The sequence below is a fragment of the Xenopus tropicalis genome, chromosome 9, assembly GCF_000004195.4.
Source record: "Xenopus tropicalis strain Nigerian chromosome 9, UCB_Xtro_10.0, whole genome shotgun sequence".
Lineage (NCBI taxonomy): Eukaryota > Metazoa > Chordata > Amphibia > Anura > Pipidae > Xenopus > Xenopus tropicalis.
Window position 1 is genome coordinate 26,023,727 of NC_030685.2, and position 17,473 is coordinate 26,041,199.

Consider the following 17,473-nt stretch of genomic DNA (forward strand, 5'->3'; position numbering starts at 1 on the left):
TTCGCAAAAATAAAAAACTTTCACCAGAATTTCCACATTTTGAGAAACTTTTATACGATCAAGGTACAAATTGTGACTATTTATAAATACATTATTGCTAGAATTTTTTTTTAATCAAAAAACTCGCAGGAGTCTTAGTTCCTAAAAACAAAAAGAAAATCAGGTTTTTACTGGCCCTTTAGATGCTGCCATTGCTTGATACAACTAAGTTTATTACCCAGCAGTACCCCAGGGTCGTTCTTCAAAGAAATTAAGGGTATAATTGGCTTTCATATCCCCATTAATCAAACCTGAACCACGGTCCTTCCAAACAGTTGTCTAATGAGTGGATATATATCTGGCTAACTCGATTGTTTGGCCTTAGGGCTACATGATCGTATTACAATGGGTATAGGAGCCATCGGAGCAAGGGCCGCATCAATAAGCTGATCTGGTCCAAACAAGAAAATGAAACCTGCCTGATAGACACCTGGTCAATTTCCAGACAGATATCAGTTGTGTAGGCCCGTCGGGGGGGCCACATACATTATAAAAAAGCAAGTCAAGCTGAGATGAAGTCAAGATGATAGGTTTGATTCATCATAAAGGCACAATGATTTATTTTTTTAGTCAGTCTCCAGGAGAAAATCTTGAACATGATCTATTAACAAGCCTTTCTAACTTACCCACTACCAGTGTCTGACTTACAGGTCTATAATTGCAAATCTGAGCCTGAAAAGTAATGAAATTAGTTTAGTTTTAGCCCAGACACTAATTATGATTTAAGTACTCAGGTCTGGAACACTGTTCAGATTCTAGCAGCCGATATCGGCAGCTAGAATCTGCCCGTGTATGGGGACCTTTACAATGATCAGACATTCCCTAAGATACAGGCCATGCCCCCAGCACTCTGAACAAGGCACAGCCAATAGTTACTGCCCAGCTGCCATTTTACAGCAAATACAGACTGTGACTGCTCATCCAATGGCATTAACTCAATTTTCCAAGTCACGTTTCTTCCATTAGTGACTGCACAAAAGAAAAAATGATTTAAAAAAAAAAAAAAAATGTTTTTTTTATGAGAATATTTATTTTTTTTCTGGAATTTCCTGATTGAAACCAATGAAATATATATCATCTTTTACATACATATAGTTATCATTTTATATAAAGGCATTTAAGTAACGTATCAAATAACTTAACAAGGCTGCGGGCTGCCGGCGACGCGCGGAACCATGAAACACTGGATAGAGATATTAAAGTTCGGCCGCAGGATTAAGAAAATGTTTAAAATAACATTTTTTTCCCAATAACTACATTCATTTAAAATTAACAGAACTTATGGAAAGGCTGGAATTTAGCAGAGGGTGAATCTGTGCAACTCCCAGGAATCAGCCAATGAGCCGCCATCGAGCAGGAAGCCAATGCTGTGTTTGCACCTTGAATGCAGATGCACCATGAAGTGGCGGCGGGATATAAGATGTAGAAGCATCAATTGGATGATGTGGTCTTACCTATTTATACTGCCCTTACAATCTCTCCGGCCCCCAGTAATCTAGCGCCACATAGCAACCAAGTGCGCCATCACTTGACTGTAACTACAATGAAGATAAAATCTACAAAAAGGATCCATTGTTTCAAGTAAAATTTGAGGTGCCTAAAGGGATCGAGGGGAGCCAACATGGCCGGCTTCACCTCAGACTAAAAGGGAACAGTTCTGTAGTCTGGATAGAATTACAGATTCAGGATTTATTCGACAAGCTAAAGCAACCAATGTACTAGGCTCGAAGACAAGATTTTAAGCAGCCATTAGCCTCCAATTATTTTCCCTTGAACAATTACATGAGGATACAGCTCACTATCAGAACAGAACACCCTTTCTGTGTGTCGGTGCCGCCATGTTGTCTGCTTGGCTGAAGCATCTACTGCAACAACAGAAATCCCTACTGGGCTTTGAAACTAGAGGCCTCATTTACTATGTCGAGCATAGTGCAAAGGGCAGGAAACAGGTGCCCGCTGCCATGTTGTTTGCACCATGGCCAGCCCTTAATTCCCACAGGTGGTTCTATGAGCTCCACAATGAAACAGAACAGTATGTGACTTTCCCATGAGGCTCTGTGTTCATGAGGGGCTGGGTGGCAGTAGGTGGACACCCCTTTGCTCCCACATCACTCAGAGTTAGGGAGCACCAATGGGTGCAAGAAGGGCCCTGTACTTACGCTGTGCTTATGGCAGTACAGGGCTGTGTTGCACCTTGTGCTCTGTAATCCAATAGGTGCAAGTTCTCCCTAGTGCTCTAACACATGCAGTGGCCTGACATTACTGAACATTTTTCTCCTGGGACCAAAATTATTTTTGGGAATCCGCCTGGTGTCCCACAAATAGGTTTAGAATCAGTTATTTACCTTATTCCAAAAACTACTCACAAAAGTAACATGAACTATTATATATACACAATAACTGTCCCATTCCGTACCTTACTGTAATCTAAAGGCAATGTGCAGAGGGAAGAACCCATTTTTAACCCAGCAATTGCTTCCCCTTTAAGGTGAGGAGCATTAACATGGAAACACTTGTCTTTAGAAGTACCAACCCCTTTAAATGGGGAGGCTATTAACTGTAAAACAACCTGTTCCCAATCAATATGGTTCTGGAAAGGTTAAATCTCTGTGCAGCTACTGCCACGGATCCAGGCGTTACTCACTCCTATGAAAGCCCGTGGGCAACCCCAGCACTGCAAGGTTTGGGCACAGATTTTCACTGACAGTAAATGAGGCCAGCGGATAGGCTTACAGGTCCAGCTGTTCCCTGGGTGGAAGAACACAGCAGAAATTACAGTACACAGCTCATCAAGCTCAAAGAAATGATATACAGTATACATATATATTTATAAAAATAATGTTAATTAAATTAATGGGTCCAGCTCATCGAATAATCGGCGCAGATCGGTCATTTGTTACGGTTGGTCGCAGTTTGACGGTTGCAAATGGGTTTTCTCCACTGTAACAGAGAACAGAGAATCACCAATAAGGCTTTATAATGGGATTAAGTCCAGTAGAAAGGTGGGGGATGTAGTTACTCCTGGGTTGCTAAAATGTATCAGTGCAACAGGCTACCTATTTCTGCAGCACCCTTATGTCTGACTTTGCATTGCTTTACTCCACTAACAAAAGTATGGGGCATATTTATTATAGTGTGTAAGCCAACATTACTGGTGGTGCTGCCCATAGCAACCAATCAGATCTTTACCTTTCTGTCTTGTTAAGTTAGAAAACAAAAGCAAAGTCTTTACAGAAACAGTAGTGAATGCTGTGCAATCCCCATCATTTAAAGGCCAAATCCGTTCCTGCCAGGCCAGGGCTGCTCGTGTTTGTGTTACTGTGCTCCAGTGAATGAGCTGAGAATAGCATGTACTCTGGCTTTGTTTTACATACAAACAATGAGGAGTGAGAGCAGGAACCCGCACTTCCTTCTGTGGGACATGCACCGAGAGAAGCCCAGTGACTCAGTACAACAGGAAGCTGTGGGTGCCACTGAGTGGGAGGTTCCTCATTCCCCAGCGTTATTATGGGTGCCAGGGAGAGGGGCTCAGCTAGGAGGCACAGGCACTCTATTCTTGTATCCCCCACATTAACTCCTAGCTAGAGGCTTGGCCATAGCACTTCGTACTCCTATTCACTTTCCCATGGCTCCCATGACAAGGCCCTAGAGGTGAGGCACATGGGATGGGAGCACTGACACAATGAAGGTGTCACACACAAGGGCACACATACCCCCTCTATCCTGGGAATCAGGGAAACTAAATTAGGGAAAGGGTTAATTTAACTATAATAGGAATGAACTAGTTGGGTTATACATTAGCTCTATAATACATACACATATTTTTTTACTTTTTTAAAGACATGCAATCTCCATAATTCCCTCTGCTGCAGCCCTGTGGCGAGCGACTGGCAAGGGGTCATGCCCATAAAAGGGGAGAATACTATATGGCAACCTGAAAGCACTGCTAACCCAACTACCAATATATTAACTTTGGTTATTGCAACTATGGAAGCTGCACGGGGGTTGCAGAAAAATGAAAGGCCCAGTTTGAGGGGGAAAATACGTATGTAAAAAAGGGTTGTCCATCCTGTGACCCAGAACGCACGCAACTTCCAGTCCTCCCTGACAGCCACTGCTTCTATATGTTATGTATTAAATGCCTATGGGATATTGTGTCTGCCTTACACTGCCTAATCTCTAGATGGCAGCAGAGCTAAATAAATAAAACACTTTTGAATTTCCCTCGAAATGGACATACAAATGTAAAAAATTAGTAGCAAAACGAACTAGGACTAAGAAACTTGAATGTTATCATATTCATTTTACAGAGAAGTCAGTGTTTGGGGCTTGCAGGGAACATGTGGAGCTATAAGTGGACAAAGAGCCAATTAGCCCCGAAACTTTGCTGCTGCCCGCATTGTAATAATGGTGTTAAAATGAAATAATGGAGTGCTGCCTATAACCATTTGGCCATAAGTGGATAAATCAGTCATGAGTTTGTATGAGCCCTAACTAACTGTTCAATTGCTACCAAGAAGATACTGAGCATGTGCAGTGCCCTAACGAGATTCAATTAGGGAATCATTACTGTTATAGGGCTGCTGAGTGTCTCTGCTGGTACAGTAAGTTCATTATGTAAAATACAGCATTGCTAGCCATATCCATTTTAGGTTTTAGTTCTCCTTTAAGGGTGAAGACACACAGAGCTACTAGTAGCAGCTACTTTTACATGGCTACTAAACTCCAGAAAATACCCTGCCATAGACAATACTGAGAATTGCCTCTACTAAACCACACATAGAGACAATTATCAGTAAATGGTCAGCATTGTGTGTTTAGTAGCCACAACAAGTAGCTGCTACTAGTAGCTCCATGTGTCTTCATCGTAAGAGAAATGTGAATGTGTGCATCTGTACTTACCTTAGAAATGGGTGGTTAGTCAGGCCATTTGCAGTTGGCTTCTATAAACAAGCAGAAGCAAAGACAAAGAATTAATTAGAAGAGCTTGGAAGGCACCCAGAGCAGGTTTTATTATGACTAAAGCCAATAAACATTCTCTTTTCCCAGAAACATTACTTTTATTTCCTTGTTGATGGGACAGTATGTTAGTATAGTATTTAAGCTATGCAATTCCCGCTCCTATAAAGCTACCAGCGCATACCGGCTACTGCAACTGCCTGCTATTACACTGCCTCATCCCCAGGTGGCAGCAAATAGCTTAATATAGAAAATATTTCACTGCTATAGAAGTTCCCAAAAAGTTTCATGCTCATAAAGAGCACAGTCATAATGACCAAGCTACATATATAACGTATATACTTTATAGGGGATTCAATTGAACTTGCCATCACTGGTTCTTGCTTCTCCTTACAGTTAATCTAGAGAGAGTGGCAGTGTCTAAACACTAAATTCTGATGGCAGGGGCCTGAGTTTATCCCTGGACATGATCATTAAGGGGCAGATTTATCAAAAATGTGAGTTAAGAGCTAAGCACATAGAAACTCACTTTCTATTCATTAATATGGGATTTTTAGAAGCGTATTTATCAATGTGTGAGAGTTCACCATATGATAAATACACTTCCAAAAAAACCCCCATAGGAATGAAGAGAATGTGGGTGAGTTTCTATGTATTATGCTCTAAACTCTTTTGATTTTAATAAATCTGCCCTGCACTGTAAGATCTGCTCATTTGGTGAGGTCGCCAAGCAAACAAATATTCTCCCGATATTCCCACCTACAGGCAGGCATAGGTGTCATCGGATCGGGGACCACATCAAGGAGCCGACGCAGTTCCCAATCTGGCGGAAAAATGGAACCTGCCCGATTGAGATGTGGCCAGTTTCAGACCATATGTCGGTGAGGGAGGCGAGTCAGTGGTAAATAGAGAGTACACCCCCCTTTGTTCAACACAAGTGCAATGAAAAGAATTTGTACTGAACATACTTTTTGTTATTTCTTGAGTTAAATGCGGAAACTGAAGCCACTCCATGTTGGGTTTTTCAAGCTGGATAATTAGAATCTCAGAACACAGATAACCCCCTGTATAATGGACTCCCACTTATTGGTGAAGAAAGAGGGTTGTTTATACAAAGCTCATTATATCTAGTTTCATGCTATTTTCAGAATGTAATTTTAAAATAAGCCTTATGTATTTTGCTCATGTTGACAAAATGATATCCAATGAATACCCCACAGTATTTGTCGGACTATGGCATGGCTACTTACTTCCCTTATATAGCTCCTATTACACTGATATTTTATTTCCCCTATTTTATCTGTGGAGTTTTGTACAAACAGATTAGCTGGGGCCTTCCTTTCCAGGTGTTATCTGTGTCGTGTGATTGTTTGGGGACAAACATCATTGTGATTCTATACTGGTAATTCAGTTCCCACAATAGCACTTCCCATGAATAACTGGCCCAGGACCATGTGACCGATTATAAGGAACCAAGTACGGGTAATGTCCCACGGAGAGATCTTTGCTACCACAGGCGACTAGTCTCTCTGAAATACTCGGTGGAAAGGCCTACGCATCACTTTGGTTTTTGTCCAAAGTTTCATCCTGCAGGCAACTTTGTGTAACTGCGGAAAACCAAAGTGATGTAGTGATGTGTAGGCCTTTCCACCGGTGATTCCCTTTGTTGCCAGTGGGAAGGCATTTTGGGGAGATTAGTCTCCCATGGTAGCAGAGATTAACCATGGAGAACTGTTGAGCTATTCTTTACCAGGGAGACAGAAAGCCCATAATCACTAAGTGTGCCACTGCCCTAATTGGTGGAGTGGGTGAGGCTGCGTTTGAGTGCCAGTGGGGTGCTGTTGGGATATATGAATGTCTTTATTTGATGTGTAGAAGAGAGAAGTCCACCCTGAACCCTTCAGGCGACTGTTAAACTACAACTTCCAACTCACCCAAGTGCTGGGATGTCAAGGTTAAAAGTAATTAAAATATGATGTACTGTTGCCCTGCACTGGTAAACCTGGTGTGTTTGCTTCAGAAACACTGATATAGTTTATATAAATAAGCTGCTGTGTAGCCATGGGGGGTAGCCACATAAACTGGAAAAAAGGAGAAAAAAGCACAGGTTACAGATAAACTCTGTAGAATACAATAGTGTTTTACAGAGCTAATCTACATAATCTGTGCCATTTAGCCCTATTTCAATTTGAATGGCTACCCCATGGCTGCACAGCAGCTTTGTTAATATAAACTGTAGTGGTGTTTCTGAAGCAAACACACATGCAGGGCAACAGAATAATTTTAATTACTTGTATACACTTTTCTTTTTTTTTATGTTTCTGTTCCTTTAAAGATACCTGGTGGGAGAAAAGTTGTGGTAGCGTATTTAAGGTTGCTGTAAAAGCCTGGGTATGATTTATTAGCATATGGAGGAGAGGTTGGTTATGTCACTCTAATGCCAGCATCACAGTAAAAGCTTTAATGCCTTTTGCATGGTCTGTAATGGTGACTGCAATGTCCAGAGGATTATAGACTGGTGCCTGATAGGAGGAGGGGCTATTCACACCAGCTGCTAGCGTGGGCCATCCCCGATTACAATAAAAAACACAACAGTAAAATAATAAAAATAGAAATGTGCCTGTAAGCACAGAACAAGGAAATAAGCCATTGTGAAAATTGGCTAAAGGACAAAGCCATGATTCAGAGCAGGTTTACAGGGCTATATGCTATGAACCCCATTCTGTTTCCTGGTGCCATAAAAGCCAATAATGCAGAATAAAGGCTGCTCAGACACACAGAATATGTAGCTACCTGTCTCCATTTTACTGGCAAAATAGTCATAAAATATATATTTCTTTTAAAGCAATATGGGATCGCCAGAAAAGGAAAGCCATGTGCATAGAATATGCTCGGAGTTCCATAATACAGAGAAATGCCATAGCCAACTGCAGGATATATTTCTGGAATTTTGGGACCCGATTAAAAAAAAAAGGATAAATAAACCACAGTGTGAAACATGCAGGGTAAATAGGCAGTAGCTTTGTTATGTACACAAATGCACTCACAGGAGATTCACTGTTTGCCTTCGGAGGAGGATCTTTGGCAATGAGAGGGCTGAAAGTGTATCCTCGGTTGTTGCTGCTGCTTTTCTCAGACATGGGTTCCAGATAATCCGGTTCTGGAAGGACAACTCTGCTTTTTTCAACTAAGTTGGCCGAGCTGAGGCTCCGGACTGGAGCAGGGCTTGGGGGCACACTGTAATGACAGAGTAAATTTAGCAAGGTTTAGAGGGAAATGAAGAATGAATGAGGTCGGAATGTATAAGAGCCGTGACAGACGGGGAGATTCTCCCTTGTCGCGGGCTACTAATCTCCCCGAAATGCGATCCCACCGGCTAGAATGTAAATCGCCGGTGGGATGATATACGCGGCGCTAAAATCATCAAAGTTTCCTCTCAAGGCAAATTCGGTGATTTTGGCAAATCGCAGCACCGCGTATGCCATCCCATTGGCTATTTACATTCTAGCCAGTGGGATGGCATTTGGGGGAGATTAGACGCCCCCGCGACAAGGGAGATTTGTTCCCCTCCCCTCTCTGTCACGGCCCTAAGGGCTCTGGCACACGGGGAGATTAGTCGCCCGCGACAAATCTCTCTAGTCGCAGGCGACTAATCTCCATGAGTTGCCATCCCACCGGCGAAAATGTAAGTCGCCGGTGGAATGGCACACGCGGCAGCGCGATTTCAACAAATTGCTGAAAATGCCTCGCGAGGCAACTTCGGCGATTTGCCGAAATCGCCTGCGCAGCGTGTGCCATCCCACCGGCGACTTACATTTTCGCCGGTGGGATGGCAACTCGGGGAGATTAGTCGCCCGCAAACAGAGAGATTTGTCGCGGGCGACTAATCTCCCCGTGTGCCAGAGCCCTTAAAGTACTGTTTATGGCTGAAGACACATGGAAAAGACACTGTTATCAATTGCTGTTTGCATCTATGCCTGGCAAATAGGAAGTGGCATTAGCACTATTTGCTTTCCATACAAGAGAAAAAGGGTAGATCAGTGACCAAACAACTCCAGCATTGTCATACGAGAGCACTATTGTTCTGCACAGACAGCAAGCAGTCCTGAAGCCGTGCCTTATGTACTTGGCATGCTCAGACGACACTCCCTGAACTTCTACATGCTCACATTCACTTTCCTGTTGCTAGGGCTTGCTTGTGGTTGCACTTAGTATTTATACAAATGCCAGATCACAGCCGAGGCTGCTTATATTGGGTGGTTACCATAATACTGCCTTATCCTGGCCAACAAGCGGCCTCTTTTGACTCATCATTGAGCTTTAGGAAGAGCATGTTGTGTTGCATTACCTTGGCACTTTCATTGGCTCTCTGCCATTCTCTTCCAGAGGCCTTGTATAAGATGAGGGGAACCAGCCTTTCCTGTAATTGGTACAAACAATATGGATTATTAGCTTTGCTGGAGAATTAACCAAGTTACTCATATTTGAATTCATGATTATAATTATATGCTAATTATGCCTTCTAATCAATCATTAGCATATTTAGTCATCACTTTCATACAGTTATCAGTGCTTGGGTTTTCTCTTCTTTAACTAGCTTTCCTATCTGATAAACCACAAGATGATTATAGGTCTAAGAAGTTGAGCCAAATGTTTTTGGTCAATAACTGCAACCTGTAAGGTAAGCTGATGATTAGGCAAAGATCTGCTATTTGTGGATTTCCACTGGTTTGCCATGTGGTTGGCCCGGTTGGGTTGAACTGATTGTCTGCCAAAATCAGATTGCAACAGAGGCCTATACAGGCCCACTGTTAGAGAACCACAGCATTAATAAACTAACCTACTGAAGGACAAAATTGACTACTCTCTGACAAAGTCTCTAGGCCTATTTATATTTTGATGCTAAGGCACCTGGCAGATTAAAGCTGCCGGTTAGGGACCTTCAGACCGTTTCAGTAGCATAGCTGCCCGTGTATTGGAACCGCAACAGGCCTACCTGACTGATATGTGGCCTAAAATTGGCCAGGATGTCAATCAAGCAAATTTGATTTTTCCATTTGATCAGGAACCTCATTGGCTCATTCAAGTGGTCCTTGCACCTGAGGGCCAAACAATATGATTATTTAGGTATCGCCCACCTTAGATATCGGGGTGGGTTAAAGCTCAGTTTGGCAGCCACCATGTTCCTTACCCAGGGCTCCCCTGCTCCTTCCTGATATAGTTATGATAACTGAATCATCATTGTGTTTTTTTCTTTTCCCATGTAAAAGTTACTGCCTGATTAAGGCCTAATTAAACCACCCCGTATAGATGAGGGGGATGAGGCCCAGCTATTGTTGCAAATGGAGAAGGCTTCAAAACTAGGTCAAGTTGTTGTTATGGGGGACTTTAATTATCCGGACATTGACTGGAGTAATGGGGTGGCTAAGTCAGAAAAAGCTAGTAGGTTTGTAAATATGCTAAATGACAACTTTTTATTTCAGGCAGTTCAAGAACCCACTAGGAATGACGCTATTTTGGACCTGGTGATTTCTAATAATAATGAACTCATCTCTAACATTTGTGTGGGTGAGCATTTGGGGAACAGTGATCACAACATGGTCTCCTTTGAGATAATGCTGCAGAGACAGCGCTATAAGGGAGTAACTAATACGCTCAATTTTAGACGTGCAGACTTTGCCAGTATAAGGGCATCTCTGCAATGTGTCAACTGGGAAAGGCTTTTCATGGGGTTAGACACAGAAGGAAAATGGAACATCTTTAAAACATTGCTTTGTAGGTATACACAACAGTATATCCCCCTTGTAAGCAAGGAGAGGCATCGCAAAGCAAAACCTTTATGGCTGAATAAAAGTGTTATTGTCGAGGTTGGTAAGAAAAAACGTGCTTTTAGGGCATTCAAGTTAGCTGGGACAGCAGAAACTTTCATCAGGTACAAGGAAGCAAATAAAGCATGCAAAAAAGCTATCAAGCAAGCTAAAATAGAAATGGAAAGGGATATTGCTGCTAGGAGTAAAAAGAATCCTAAATTATTTTTTAATTATGTGAATAGTAAAAAAATGAAGCAAGAAGGGGTGGGAACTTTATTATCACGGGGGGGGGGGGGGGGTAAGTTGGTTGATGAGAACGGGGAAAAAGCTGAAATTTTGAACTCTTATTTTTCATCTGTCTATACATCTGAGGAGCCAGATAATGAAGGCTTCCCTTGTAATATGCCCAGTTCTAGTAATTTAGCTACTGGCGCGTGGGTCACTCAGGAGGAAATTCAAAAGAGACTTGAACATGTAAAGGTAAACAAAGGTCCAGGGCCGGATGGGATTCATCCCAGGGTATTAAATGAGCTGAGCGCTGTGATTGCCAAACCTCTTCACTTAATTTTTCAGGATTCATTGAGGTCTGGCATGGTGCCAAGAGACTGGCGGATTACTAATGTGGTGCCGTTATTTAAAAAGGGATCCCGTTCTCAGCCTGAAAACTATAGGCCTGTTAGTCTGACATCAGTAGTAGGAAAACTTTTGGAAGGGGTAATAAGGGATAGGGTACTTGAATACATTGCAGTTCACAATACTATTAGTTTGTGCCAGCATGGTTTTATGCGTAACAGATCTTGCCAGACTAATTTAGTTGCCTTTTATGAGGAGGTGAGCAGGAACCTTGATGCTGGAATGGCAGTTGATGTCATCTACTTGGACTTTGCTAAAGCGTTTGATACAGTACCTCACAGAAGGTTAATGATCAAATTAAGGAATATTGGCCTAGAACATAATATTTGTATTTGGATAGAGAACTGGCTGAAGGATAGAGTACAAAGAGTGGTTGTAAATGGAACATTTTCTAATTGGACCAGTGTGGTTAGTGGAGTACCGCAGGGGTCAGTCCTTGGGCCTTTGCTTTTTAACTTGTTTATTAATGACCTGGAGGGGGGGGGGGCATAGAGAGTACTGTTTCTATTTTTGCTGATGACACAAAATTGTGCAAAACTATAAGTTCCATGCAGGATGCTGCCGCTTTGCAGAGCGATTTGACAAAATTAGATAACTGGGCAGCAAACTGGAAAATGAGGTTCAATGTTGATAAGTGCAAAGTTATGCACTTTGGTAGAAATAATATAAACGCAAACTATCTACTGAATGGTAGTGTGTTGGGGGTTTCCTTAATGGAGAAGGATCTAGGGGTTTTTGTTGATAACAAGTTGTCTAATGCCAGGCAGTGTCATTCTGTGGCTACTAAAGCAAATAAAGTGCTGTCTTGTATAAAAAAGGGCATTGACTCAAGGGATGAGAACATAATTTTGCCCCTTTATAGGTCCCTGGTAAGGCCTCACCTTGAGTATGCAGTGCAGTTTTGGGCTCCTGTCCTTAAGAAGGATATTAATGAGCTGGAGAGAGTGCAGAGACGTGCAACTAAACTGGTTAAGGGGATGGAAGATTTAAACTATGAGGTGAGACTGTCGAGGTTGGGGTTGTTTTCTCTGGAAAAGAGGTGCTTGCGAGGGGACATGATTACTCTGTACAAGTACATTAGAGGGGATTATAGGCAGTTGGGGGATGTTCTTTTTTCCCATAAAAACAATCAGCGCACCAGAGGTCACCCCTTTAGATTAGAGGAAAGGAGCTTCCATTTGAAGCAGCGTAGGTGGTTTTTCACGGTGAGGGCAGTGAGGTTGGGGAATGCCCTTCCTAGTGATGTGGTAATGGCAGATTCTGTTAATGCCTTTAAGAGGGGCCTGGATGAGTTCTTGATCAATCAGAATATCCAAGGCTATTGTGATACTAATATCTACAGTTAGTACTAGTGGTTGTATTTATAGTTTATGTATGTGAGTGTATAGATTGGTAGGTGTGGGTTAGGTGTGCTGGGTTTACTTGGATGGGTTGAACTTGATGGACACTGGTCTTTTTTCAACCCTATGTAACTATGTAACTATGTAATTGAACTTTATTATGTTTATTATAGTGTACTGGTCCATGCCAACCAATGATGAATAAAGTGCACAGCGCTTCAACAACTGCTTACTAAACTCCAGTGCTTATCATGCTCTGGCATTATACTATTTGCCAGTTCTCTCTCTGTTCTCTAACCCCTGGGACTCAGCCCAAGTCACAAAGGAAAAACAAACCAAATCCCTGTAGCCTGATAAGAGGTGCACCTAATGTTTTTAACAATTATAAAGTAATTGTTTTATAACAAGTGGCTTCTCTCCAAGTGAAACTATCAGCACAGCTAGGCATCACCCACATAAAACTCACCCTTTCAGCAGTGGTTTAGATACACTGTGTGCCAGGCAAACTCGACAGAACCAAACTGCTTCTTCCTACGCATGTCTTGGCCCTAATTTATCATTGTAAGTTTTATGAGAGTAGCCTTCTGATCCTTGTGTATCACTAGATGTTAATGCAGTTAATATCTCATGCTTAAGAACATGCTGCTTTGCACACAATGGCACAGAAGTATCCAGACACCTGACTTGCCAACATTGCATTCCCAAACCAACAGGATTAATATGAAGTTGGTCCTCCCTTTGCAGCTATAACAGCCACTACTTTTCTGGGACAGCTTGCCACAAGATCTTGCTTTGGGGCATTATTTGTTGAAAGAAGAAAGAGCTTTCCCCAAACTGATGCCACAAAGTAGGAAGTATGGAATTGTCATTGGCCATAGTCCAAACCATAAAAAATAGCCCCAGAGCAATATTCCTCCTGTAAAACTTTACAGTCAGAAGTGCCAATGCAGGCGGGTAGTGTTCTCCTGGCATCCACCAAACCCAGACCTGTCTGATAGCCAGATGGTGAAGAGTGATTCATTGCTCCAGTGAATGAGCAGCTTAAGGCAACTTCTTGTTCCATAAACCCTCACTAATAAATACGTATAAGGGTTTTGCTTACACTTTAGTTGCATCATGCTCTCCGTACAGCCAGCCATCTTTTTCCTCTGGGATAAGAAGTGTGATGATGTCGCCTTGAGCAAAACTCAGCTGCGTGTTGCCATTGCCGGAGTGTGGGAAAATGGTTCTTACTTTTCGTTTCTTTATTTGATTCAAGCCTGTTGCCACCGACATGGATCGAGGCAAACTGCTTTCTTCTTGGCCTTCTCCTGCAAGACAGCAACCACATCAATCATTCATTTATTAACCATACATGAAACCCAAGAAATTCGTATAATCTACTATCAAACTTGCGCAGGGGCCATAAAATTCCTTGGGGGATAGGCAAACCTAATCTGTGACCCTTCAGTTATTTAGCCCTGCCTTAAAGTATTAAAGGCCCCATTAAAGGGGTGGTGCATCTTCAGTGTGTTACAGAATGGCCTATTCTTATCAACTGGTCTTCATTTTTTATTTTTTTTATAGTTTTTGAATTATTTGCCTTCCTCTTTTGACTCTTTATGGTTTTCAATTGGGGGTTACTGACCCCGGCAGCAAAATATTATTGCTCTGTGAGGCTACCATTTTATTGTTACTTTTTATTACTTATAATTCTATTTAGGTCCTGGTCTATTAATTTCCCTGTCTCTGTCACACCACTGCCTGGTTGCTAGGTTAATTTGGAACCTAGCAACCAGACAGCTGCCAAAATTCCAAACTGGAGAGCAGCTGAACAAAAAGCTAAATAATTAAAAAACTGCAAACAGTATAAAATTAAGACCAACTGCAAACTGTCTCAGGATAGTACACTCTACATTACACTAAAAGTTAATTAAAAGGTGAACAACCCCTTTAATGTGTGTGCTAGTAAACTGCAGCTTATCTACCCAGTAGCCAGCATTTCTATATTATGGCATAGCTTTGGAATGGGGAAGAAAAGCAGGAGTGGGCGTAGGGTTGCCAACTAGTTCACTGTGCTGTCACACACATGCTGAATAGCAAGTGAAGGTGAAGCAAAAGAAGGGACAGAAGCACCTGTTGAGTAATGTGCACTATTACACAAGTAAGAGCTGTAATGTTTACCATCCTGGGATGGTCCCTTCAGAAACTCAGAAAAGGACTGTTTCCATCAAAGGATCTGCCAGCAAACATTACACCTGTACGTCCCACAAGCAAACAGTGACTCACTGACTCTACATACCTTATGCACGTTTTTAAAGGGTAAATGTAAAATATGAACACTTGCATTTTACGTTCACTGCATGGTGATAAAAAAAAATACACATATAATAGTATACATATGTATTTACATACACACCATCCCTGTCATCATCATTACCATAAGGATCATGCCCCTGGGAGACCACCCAGCTGTCCCTCCTCCTTGATAGGCACCACTGGGAACAACACACAGCTCTCTGCCATTTCTCTATATAACTGAAGGAAAGTATGGGTGAGGTCCAGTCAGTCAGTGGTGTGAATGGCACTAATGGACATCCCAATAAGGAAGTAGGAAGATGGCAGTCGTCATACGTATTGTATGCAAATTAAATCAGGCCAGTGGCTGAGTAAACAGCTTATCTGTAATAAAGGTACTATTTCATCCTGCGATGGATACAATAAAATACAGTTCGATAAGATCATGAAGTACACAAGGAAGTGTGTCGTCTATTACATATATGTGTGTGTCTACATCAGGGATCCCCAACCTTTCTTACTTGTGAGCCACGGTCAAATGTAAAAAGACTTGGAGAGCAACACAAGCATCATAAAAGTTCATGGAGGAGCCAAATAAGGGCTGTGATTGGCTATTAGGGGCCTCTATGCACCCTATCAGCTTACAGGGGCTTTATTTGGTAGGAAATCTTGTTTTTATTCAACCAAAACTTGCCCCCAAGTCAGGAATTCAAAAATAACTCCCTGGTTTGGGGCACTGAGAGCAACATCCAAGGGGTTGGTGAGCAACATGTTGCCCCTGAGCCACTGGTTGGGGATCACTGGTCTACATATGCATACACCATGACTATATTTTACTATAGAGGAGTAAAAAGAGCAATGATGATGAGAACAAGATGGAAGGTGAATATTTAAAGTACACCTGTAATAGGAACATGGTTTTGTACTACAGCCTGTATTCCGTGGAAATAATACTGTTTTGCCCAAAAAATGCTCATGGGGACATTCCGCCCACACTGGGAGGGAGCTCATGGTGTGGGCAGCCATGTTTGGTGACACGCATACGCTTATTGTGAGTGACATACATGTGCATAAATTAGCAAGCAGAACTTAGTGCCCCGACATGGCTGCACACAGCAGAAACTCCCAGTGCGGGATCCATATTTTCTTGCTGTTTTGATTTAATAGCCTGCACCTTGGGTGCAGTAGACAATGTTCCTATGATAGATGCCCCTTCAGACTGCAGAAAGTAAGATGTGAAACTACAGTACCTTGTGATGTCTTTAGTTTCTCATATGTTGATTTCTGGGCAACTGATGGGTTGTTAAACATGTCAACCAGGGGACTGGTGTGTGCTTTGGTCATGGGTGCTGGAGGCATCCTTAGTGTGTTCCTAGACAGGGTATCGCCAGCCATCTAAATAACAAAATCACAGGAGATCAGACACTGTACTGGAACCTCTCCAGTTAAAAAAAGGAAACTTATCCTAATGCACCCTTTTCACAAGTGAGGTTTAACTTCCCCACAGAAATATGGCTGTACATATACAGAGACAACAATTGGCCTACACCTGGGCAAACAATCAGATACCTTTAATGTCTTCTTAAGAAAAATGACGTCTATAATTCCCTTACTTACAATATTTGTCCTCTGCCAAACAAATAAGTAAGATGGCAAAATGTCCCTATTATGTTGCTGCCAGATTTAATGTTTGTATAAGTGGCTAGTCTGGGTCAAAGCAACAAAAGTCACAAGGATTACACCTGGTCTAACTATTAAGCGGGTGACTAGTAAATCCTACTTGCTGATTGGTTGAATTAAATTGCTATGAGTAACTATACCAGGTACAAACTTTGTGATTTTATGTATTACATTAAAAGAGAAAGAAAGGTATAATCACTAGGGGGTGCCAAAATGTACCCGGGGTCGGTGCTCCCGTTAGCAGAAACCTGCACCAGCCTGGGGTACCTGCGAGCAAGGGATCCTCTTCCTTCTTCTGTCGTTGCACTGCTAGCGCAGTAGAGTGAAAAGCAGAACTTTAACAAAGAAGCCATTGCAAAAAAGGACCACAAAGAAGAAGACAGGAGGAAGAGGATCACTCGTGCACATACCCCAAGCTGGTGCAGTTTTCTGCTGATAGGGGCACTGGCCCAGGTTATCAGGGGGCACCCCCCCAGCGAATTTACCTTTCCTTCTCCTTTAAAGATGAACTAAAACTTAAAACGAATTTATCCAGCTTAAAAGGTTCAGCATCTCTATAGCAGTAATTATTCAGGAATTCAAAGTTGTCACAGGGTGTCACCATACTGGAATCTGTTAGGAGTGTCAGTGACACAGCACATGCTCAGTGGGCTCTGAGCAGCTGTGGAGAAGCCAAGCTTAGGGGTCATAGCAAATTAACAAGCAGAAAATGAGGTTTGTCTGTCATATAAGCTG

The 17,473-nt window shown here is 42.2% G+C and overlaps 1 protein-coding gene across 1 annotated transcript in view; it reads right to left on the reverse strand.

Annotated features, from left to right (window-relative positions):
- Positions 1–1,070: 1,070 nt before the first annotated feature.
- The window catches only part of baiap2l1 (BAI1 associated protein 2 like 1), a 70,429-nt gene continuing 54,026 nt past the window's right edge, over positions 1,071–17,473 (reverse strand). Inside the window, 6 exon segments of the mRNA NM_001100227.1 lie at positions 1,071–2,979; positions 4,942–4,982; positions 8,046–8,235; positions 9,347–9,418; positions 13,884–14,091; positions 16,309–16,453. Of these exon segments, the coding sequence (NP_001093697.1) occupies positions 2,904–2,979; positions 4,942–4,982; positions 8,046–8,235; positions 9,347–9,418; positions 13,884–14,091; positions 16,309–16,453 (732 nt within the window). The 3' untranslated portion in view covers positions 1,071–2,903.